Consider the following 10,011-nt stretch of genomic DNA (forward strand, 5'->3'; position numbering starts at 1 on the left):
TTCGCACACTGGCCATCAAGTCGGGGACCAATAATTGCACACTGGCCATAAAAACGATGTCCAAAAATTGAACACTGTCCATAAAGTCGGGGACCAAAAATCGCACAGTGGCCATAAAAACGGGGACCAAAAATTGAACACTGGCCATAAAGTCGGGGACCTATAATTGAACACTGGCCATAAAGTCGGGGACCAAAAACCGCACAGTGGCCATAAACGGGGACCTAAAATTGATCACTGGCCATAAAGACGGGGACCAAAAATTGAACACTGGCCATAAGGTCGGGGACCACAAACCGCACAGTGGCCATAAAGACGGGGACATAAAATTGAACCCTGGCTATAAAATCGGGGACCAAAAATTGAACACTGGCCATAAAGTGGGGGACCAAAAGTTGCACACTAGCCATAAAGACGGGGACCAAATATTGAACACTGGCCATAATGTCGGGGACCTATAATTGAACATTGGCCATAAAATGGAGGACAAAAAATTGTACACTGGCCATAAAGACGGGGACCAAAAATGAACACTGGCTATAAAGTCGGGGACCTATAATTGAACACTGGCCCTAAAGTGGGGGATGAATAATTGCACACTGGCCATAAAGACGGTGACTAAATATTGAACACTGGACAAAGTCGGCGACCAAAATTGAACAGTGGCCATTAAATGGGGGACCAGAAATTGCATACCGGTCATAAAGGCGGGGACCGAACATTGTAGACTGGCTATAAAGTCGGGGAACAAAAATCGCACACTGTCCATAAAGTCGGGGACCAAAAATCGCACAGTGGCCATAAAAACAGGGACCAAAAATTGAACACTGGCCATAAGGTCGGGGACCAAAAATCGCACACTGGCCATGAAGTTGGGGTCCAAAAATTGAACACTGGCCATAAAGTCGGGGACCTATAATTGAACACTGGCCATAAAGTCGGGGACCAAAAACCGCACAGTGGCCATAAACGGGGACCTAAAATTTATCACTAGCCATAAAGACGGGGACCAAAATTGAACACTGGCCATAAATTCGGGGACCACAAATCGCACAGTGGCCATAAAGACGGCGACATAAAATTGAACCCTGGCTATAAAGTCGGGGACCAAAAATTGAACACTGGCCATAAAGTGGGGGACCAAAAGTTGCACACTAGCCATAAAGACTGGGACCAAATATTGAACACTGGCCATAAAGTCGGGGACCTATAATTGAACATTGGCCATAAAATGGGGGACGAAAGATTGTACACTGGCCATAAAGACGGTGACTAAATATTGAACACTGGACATAAAGTCGGGGACCTATATGAACACTGGCCATTAAATGGGGGACCAAAAATTGCACACCGGTCATATTGCACACTGGCTATAAAGTCGGGGAACAAAAATCGCACAGTGGCCATAAAGACGGGGACCTATAATTGAACACTAGCCATGACATGGGGGACGAATAATTGCACACTAGCCATAAAGTCGGGGACCAAAAATCGCACAGTGGCCATAAAGACGCGGTTCAAAATTTTGAACACTCGCCATAAAGTCGGGGACCAAAAATTGAACACTGGACATAAAGTCGGGGACCAAATATCGCATACTGGTCTTAAAGTCGGGGACCAAAAGTTGCACACCGTCCATATAGACGGTGACCGAACATTGTACACTGGCCATAGAGTCAGGGAAGAAAATTCGCTCACTGGCCATCAAGTCGGGGACCAAAAATCGCACAGTGGCCATAAAAACGGGGACCAAAAATTGAACACTGGCCATAAGGTCGGGGACCAAAAATAGCAAACTGGCCATGATGTCGGGGTCCAAAAATTGAACACTGGCCATAAAGTCGGGGACCTATAATTGAACACTGGCCATAAAGTCGGGGACCAAAATCTGCACAGTGGCCATAAACGGGGACCTAAAATTGATCACTGGCTATAAAGTCGTGGACCAAAAATTGAACACTGGCCATAAAGTCGGGGAACAAAATTGCACACTGGCCATAATGTCGGGGACCAATAATTGCACACTGTCCATAAAGTCGGGGACCAAATATCGCACACTGGCCATAAAGACGGGGACCAAAAATTGAACACTGGCCATAAGGTCGGGGACCAAAAATCGCACACTAGCCATAAAGACGGGGACCAAAATTGAATACTGGCCATAAATTCGGGGACCACAAACCGCACAGTGGTCATAAAGACGGGGACCTAAAATTGAACACTGGCTATAAAGTCGGGGACCAAAAATTGAACATTGGCCATAAAGTCGGGGACCAAAAATCGCACACTGGCCATAAAGTCGGGGACCAAAAGTTGCACACTAGCCATAAAGACGAGGACCAAATATTGAACACTGGCCATAAAGTCGGGGACCTATAATTGAACATTGGCCATAAAATGGGTGACCAAAAATTGTACACTGGCCATAAAGACGGGGACCAAAAATGAACACTGGCTATAAAGTCGGGGACCTATAATTGAACACTGGCCGTAAAATGGGGGACAAATAATTGCACACCGGTCATAAAGACGGGGACCGAACAATGTACACTGGCCATAAAGTCGGGGAACAAAAATCGCACAGTGGCCATAAAGACGGGGACCTATAATTGAACACTGGCCATAACATGGGGGACGAATAATTGCACACTAGCCATAAAGTCGGGGACCAAAAATCGCACAGTGGCCATAAAGACGCGGTTCAAAATTTTGAATACTCGCCATAAAGTCGGTGACCAAAAATTGAACACTGGACATAAAGTCGGGGACTAAATATCGCATACTGGCCTTAAAGTCGGGGAACAAAAATTGCACACCGTCTATATAGACGGGGACCGAACATTGTACACAGGCCATAGAGTCGGGGAACAAAATTCGCACACTGGCTATAAAGTCGGGGACCAGAATTTCAACACTGGCCATAAAGTTGGGGACGAATAATTGCACAATGGCCATAAAGACGGGGACCAAAAATTGAACACTTGCCATAAAATGGGTGATCAAAAATCGCACACTTGCCATATAGACGGGGACCAAAAATCGCACACTGGCCATAAAGTCGGGGACTAATAATTGCACACTGGCCATAAAAACGGGGACCAAAGTTTGAAAACTGGCCATAAAGTCGGGGACCAAAAATTGTACACTGGCCATGTAGTCGGGGACCAAAAATTGAACACTGGCCATGAAGTCGGGGACCAAATTTGAATACTGGCCATAAAGTCGGGAACCAAAAGTTGTACACTCGCCATGAAGTCGGGGACCAAAAATCACACACTGGCCATAAAGTCGGGGACCAGAAATTCTAAACTGGCCATAAATCGGGGACCAACTATTGCACACTGGCCATAAAGACGGGGGCCAGAAATTCAACACTGGCCATATTGTCGGGTACCAAAAATTGAACACTGGCCAAAAAGTCAGGGTCGAATAATTGGACACTGGCCATAAAGACGGGGACCACAAGTCGCACAATGGCCCTGAGGTCGGGAACGAATAATTGCACAATGGCCATAAAGACGGGGACCAAATATCGAACACTGGCCATAAAGTCGGGGACCAAAATTTGGACTCTGGCCATAAAATCGGGAATCAAAAATTGAACACTGGCCATAAAGTCAAGGACCAAATATTGAACACTGGTCATAAAGTCGGGACCAAATTATTGTACACTGGCCATGAAGTCTGGGACCAAAAATTGAACACTGGCCATAATGTCGGGGACCAAAAATTGAACAATGGCCATAAAGTCGGGGTCCAAATATTGAACACTGGCCATAAAAGCGGGGACTAACAATTTGTACACTGGCCATGAAGTCGGGGACCAAAATTCGCACACTGGCCATAAAGTCGGGACCAAATTATTGAACATTGGCCATAAAATCGGGGACCAACAATTTGTACACTGGCCATGAAGTCGGGGACCAAAAATTGCACACTGGCCATAATGTCGGGGACGGATAATTGCACACTTGCCATAAAGGGAATGATGAGGGAATGATGATTGGTGGCGATGGCGGTGGAATTGTTTTTTTGTTTGTTTTACGACGTGGAACATTCTGGAAAAGAATTAAATGTTCATTGCGCCACCTATTTGATGTTTTTGTTTTTCTTTGTGTTTAATTTTGTTCTTGGCTGCTTGTGCGTGTGTGTGTCTGTGCGTGTGTGTGCATGCGTGCGCTTGTGTGCGCGCAACGAAATTGCGATAATTTCCTGTTGACATCTGACGAAAAGATCCAGGATTGTGCTCGTTCGTTTGCGTTCTTTCGTTTTCCCACAAACTTCTTTGTTGTTCGTGTGTGTGTGTGTGTGTGTGTGTGTGTGTGTGTGTGTGTGTGTGTGTGTGTGTGTGTGTGTGTGTGTGTGTGTGTGTATGCATGTGTATGTGTGCTTGTATGTAGATGTATGGAGAGGTTTTATGTTTTGAAACAAAATAATGTTGTCGATTTCCTTTCGACAAACTGTAGTAGTAGTAGTAGTGGTGGTGGTGGTGGTGGTGGTGGGTTTAAAAGAATTTCTTGAGACAAATCCGATATCAATGTCATAATTGTGACGTTGTTGCTGGCGTCGTCATTGTTGTTGTTGTTGTTACTGGTGGTGGTGGTGGGTTCTCTATTTCAGTGTCTATTACAAATAATACTATAACTATTTGAGATCATGTAGGTAGTAAATACACTGCAGCTGCTGATAGTATCTACACTTAGTAGTAGAAGTAGTAGTAGTAGTAGTAGTAGTAGTAGTAACTTTCACTTTCCTGGAAGTTCAGTGTCTGGCAATAGTAACCAGGCAACTTTTATAACAAGCCGGGATTTGGAGAAAAACGGATCTAATTTACATTTCAAGGTACGTTTTATTAAACGATTTTCAAAAATAATGAATAAGTATACACACACACACACACTCTCTCTGTCTTTATCTCTCTCTCATAATTGTGTCAGTCATTGGACTCGGGCCAAGTTGGGGACATGCATCGTTGCCCTCCACTACGACAGTGATTCCTCATAATTTTCAGAAAAATATGTATTTTTAATGAAATTTTCGCCATAACTATAGACTTGTACCCTTCTCCGACTTTGTTGTTTCATAACTTCAGGAAAAATGGATACTTTTTAACAAAATTTTCAACAAACACCACTTGGATGCTGTGGGTTCAATGTGTATAGGGATTTTGGGGGAAAAAATTTTCCGAGGAAGTAGGGAGAAGAGTTTCGGAAAATTAATACGAGCTGACTTTTTTCCCTCAGAATTTTTAGGAAAATGGATATCTTTTAGTGAAATTTTATACAAAATACCTTTCAAATGGCATAGATTACGATTTTAAAGAAATTTGTGTGGAAATTGTTTTCCGAGGGCATGGGAAGCGGAGTTTCGAATCAGGAAGACCCATTTCTTTTTAGCCTTCGAAATGATGTAGTGGGGTAGGGTGGGGGACATCTTTTTATGAAAAAAGTTTTGAAAATTTTTTGTACACCACCCGCCTCATCATCCCACTCCGGACAGATTTTAACAAATAATTTTGGCACTTCAAGGCCATGGAAGGAGCCTTTTCGGTAATTTTTTAATTTTTTATATGTATGTATGTATTTTTTTTTTTGGGTTTTGCAACCTTACTCCTGGCCCCCGATTGTTTCTGTTTATAATTCAAAATATTGGAGAGGTCATTGAGAAGGTCATTGCTGGCATTTACCCACAGTAATTTTTAAAAAAAGGTATGTAAACGATAATTCATTTTAATAGCATATTTTTCTCTTAGAAAATATTCTTTCTTACACACACACGGCTTCGCTTCATTGAGGTGGAGGTAAAAATTAAAATTACCATTTATCTTTTTGTTGCTTATATCCCACCAATGGACCACGCGTGTGTTACCTGAGCATCCTCATTCCATGGTGTTTAATGGGAGAAAAAAATTCGTTTCTACTCTAGGCACAAGGTCCGAAATTTTTGGGGAGAAGGGACCAGCCGATTAGATCGACGCCAGTACGCAACTAGTATTTAATTTATCGACCCCGAAAGGATGAAAGGCAAAGTCGACCTCGGCGGAATTTGAACTTAGAACATAAAGACGGACGAAATACCGCCAAGCATTTCGCCCGGGGGGCTAATGTTTCTCTGCCAGCTCGCCGCCTTAATGGGGAAAAAATAGGTTAATTTTCAGGTTAACACCCGCACGATTTTCACTAGGGTGTTAGGGTTAGGGTTAGGGACGGAATTCCCTAACCGTAACCATAAAACCCTAGTCGTAACCCTAAACCGTAACCCTAACACCCTAGTGAAAATCGTGCGGGTGTTAATCTGAAAATTTACCGAAAAATATTGCAAAAACATCAATACATGGGAGATTTAAAACGGAGGGTTATCTTGGGATGTGCTAGAAACAACAGCCTAATCTTGCTTGAATCGCATACCTTTTCCTCTGAAAATATTAAAAATTTTTTTTTTTTTTCTCGAAAAGGCTCCTCCCATAGTTTCTAAGTTTTAAAAAATTGGCCAAAATCGGTCCGGGGTGGGGGAGGGGTTTGACAAAAAATTTCAAAACTTGTTTTTCTATCCATTTTTCTGGAAGTTAGGAGACAACAAAGTCGGGGGCGGGGGAAGAGGTGCACCTCTGTAGTTATGTCAAATGTTGCTGCAAATACCTTTCACAATGTCTAGATTCTGATTATATCGGAATTTCATACGGTGCGGAGTGGGAGGAAGAAAAAGAAAATTGGTTGGTGCACACACACACTGACATACATCATATACGTCTACAAAATGAAACTTGACACCGATGAAATTGTGATGTATGTCAGTATGCATGTGTGGCCATCCACTCGTTCTTTTTGTTTCACATTAAATTTCCATAGAATTAGGCAGCGAGCTGGCAGAATCGTTAGCACACCGGGCAAAATGCTTAAGCGTTATTTCGTCTGTCTTTACGTTCTGAGTTCAAATGCCACCGAGGTCGACTTCGCCTCTCATCCTTCTGGGGATCGATAGATTAAGTACCAGTTACGCCCTGGGTAGATGAAATAACTTGCGATGTACAATTTTTTGTTAAGAAGGCTAAGAGAAAAAGTTGTTTTATATGACACATTCTACCAGCATCCCAAGTTTGAAAGTGTTTCGTTAACACAACAAGTGGTGCCCGTCAAATCAGAAAGATCCAAATTAAGTACTGAGGTTGACACATTTGACTAAAACTTCTTCAAGGTGGTGCCCCAGCATGGCCACTATCTAATGACTGAAACAAGTAAAAGATAAAAGATATAATGACAGGTTGTTGTTGTTGAGAGGAAATTTCAGTGAAAGGGAGAGAGAGAGAGAGAGAGAGAGAAAGAATGAAAGATAGAAGTAGAATTTGTTTCAAGAAGAAAGACAGCTTTTTGTTGTTGACAGAGAAATAGTGTGTGTTTGTGTGTGTGTGTGTGTGAGAGAGAGAGAGAGCGAGAGAGTTTGTGTGTGGGGGTGTGTGAAAGATAAATAGATATTGTCACCATAGTAACTAATATAACTTTCCCTATATAAATGTCTATTATTAAAAGAAGGCATGTGCAAGATTAACAAACATATTTAATGGCAGTATAGACCTAGTAATTACTATTCATAGTTTAATCTGGAAAGACATTGCTTTGCATGCTTCCCAGATAGTGTACCCCGAATATGTCCGAGGGATTTCTTAACTTAAAAACATACATACATACTCAAAGTAACAAGTCGTGTATTTGGCATGGGAGACTATTTATCGAAAATACAATGAATGCTATCTCCAACTTTGGAGCCACAACTAGCAGCCCTGTTAAATAACTGGTTAATCTTGATATGAATTGACTAAGGGAGTCTTTTGTTCACGATCGTACTGATTTTCGACTGAAACTTAAATTTAGCATACAGAGAGTTACTACAAACAACATGGCTGGACACAACATCAACAACAACACAATCGAGGAACAGAACGAAAACAACAGTTCAACAGGTAAACAATTTCTAGCTGTAGTTATAGAAGAATCTGTAACTACAAAACTCATTTCTCTTGGAGTTATGAATTGAATAATGATCTGTGAAAATTAACACTTCCCTTCTCCAAGCTTAGATTCGAAACCGAATCAAAGAATTCTCGCTCGTCTGTCAAAAAATGATAAATCATCTCCCTTTGACCTACGACCTCAGCCATATCAGGCAAAGTTCAAATGGACAGGAGCTGATCTATTTAGACACAATCTCTGCTGCAGTATGTCTGTCCTTCTAGCTGCCACAACTGTTATAAATACTGTGGTCAGCAGAGGGACAGTCAAAAAAGGCCTAGGATGCAGACTGAAAAAGAGAAAGGTTCGAATGAAGGGACATGGCAGACTACTTTCTCAGATGAACGACGCACACACAGACACAAACATATTCAGTTCTAACACATCACCTGCACAGATGTACCCTGTTTGTATTCCTCTCAACTCGGAGCAGTTGTAAACAAATACATGTAGTGAAGAATTATGAATACCAATAAATAATGCAAGTACAGTAAATAAATTAGTGAAACTGTAAATCGATGTCATTCTATTATTTTCTTCGAAGGCATCCACATGCCTGTCACTTCTGTTTACCCCAATACATACTTACACACCCTTAACCACTACAGATCTATTTAACTGCTACAGAAAAGCAACACAAAACCCCACTGCTGGCTATATGTAACAACTGAAATCATATTGGGACAATCTGCATCTAGAATTATGTAACACTGCCTAAATACTAATCTTGAAAAATTAGGCTTCTCAAAACCAGAAAGGAGAAAGCTCATTCGAAGACTGCAGATCCAATCCATTACTGGAACTGTAAAAATCTGTAAAACTTTCCAGAAGTTTATCATTTAAATATATATGAGGATGTCTAGATATGCAACTATATGCATGAGAATACACACAGACACACACACACACACACACACCCTGTTGTTGAAATTTCAGTGAAGGAGCCTTGAGCCTTGGATCTAGGTTAGAAACCGATTCATTCTCTACTGGCAAGAAATCTTGAAATAAAGTAAATAATGATATACATACATACATTCCTCACAACCCAGATATATGTGTCTGTGTATGTGTATATAAACATTCTAACACAAATGTTTATATATATATTTCTACTCCAACACTACACGAGAAAATATAGCCATACACAAGTAAACAACTGTACCACAATGTGTGTGTTTTACATATTTAATAATGTGGCATTTAGATAATTCCGACTTACTCTTGTTTGTTGTACTGTGCGTGTGTGTGTGTGTGTGTGCGCGCAACAGACAGAAACAATGAGATATAGTGGGAGAACTGTGTGTGTGTGTGTGTGTGTGTGTGTATGTAAACATATGTCAATGTGATAACGTCTATGCTTTATATGAGAACTGAATCTGTTGGTGAGTACAGAGATAAAAGCAGACGGTAGATAAAACTGACGGCAGAGATAAATGTAAGGAGGAGTGTAATGCTAGCAGTAATGATAATGATGATAGAGTGGGTGGTGATAATAGGAAGTTATCATGTAGAGCTTTCTAGTGAGGCAATCAACTATAAGTGAAACAGTCCACGGAAGACAATGCTTGGCTTGTCATTATCTAACACCAGGTTAACCATGATTAGCAGACCTATAATTAAAGGTACACCAGTTTTGACTACTCCATCTTTTTCTTATATATATACAGAATTCAGGACCTTAGTTTTCCAAATATAAATTGTGTGTGTGTGGTTTGAGGGAGAATGCTCATGCAGAAGCTCCCCCATTGGCTCTTAACATATGACATGAATGTTTGAGGTATCTGTCATTGCTGCATAGGATGGGGAAGTGAGTCAGAGAAAAGGAGAGAGAGAAAGACAGATAGACAGACAGTAGAGGAGGAGGAGAGGGAATAGAAAGGAGCAGATTTACACTTACAGTTGAGGTTATAAATACAAAATATAAAAATACTGAAATGTTCTACAGGATTAACTATAGTAAGAAGAGATAAAAATAACACACACACCAAGAATTTAAACAATATAT

At 41.3% G+C, this 10,011-nt stretch overlaps 1 protein-coding gene across 2 annotated transcripts in view; it reads left to right on the forward strand.

Moving 5' to 3' along the window:
- Nucleotides 1-4,663: 4,663 nt before the first annotated feature.
- Nucleotides 4,664-10,011, forward strand: part of LOC106871671 (calpain-5) — a 43,177-nt gene continuing 37,829 nt past the window's right edge. The window contains exon 1 of one of the 2 annotated variants that reach the window (XM_014918257.2): nucleotides 4,664-4,842. Coding sequence is in view for 1 of the 2 variants with exons in the window: in XM_014918255.2 (XP_014773741.1) it covers nucleotides 5,532-5,549 (18 nt within the window). In the remaining variant the exon portion in view is untranslated. Of the gene's footprint in view, nucleotides 4,843-5,036; nucleotides 5,550-10,011 lie in introns of those variants that run through there. The other variant, XM_014918255.2, reaches the window with a different exon arrangement.

This window comes from Octopus bimaculoides, chromosome 18, assembly GCF_001194135.2.
Source record: "Octopus bimaculoides isolate UCB-OBI-ISO-001 chromosome 18, ASM119413v2, whole genome shotgun sequence".
NCBI classification, from domain to species: Eukaryota; Metazoa; Mollusca; class Cephalopoda; order Octopoda; family Octopodidae; genus Octopus; species Octopus bimaculoides.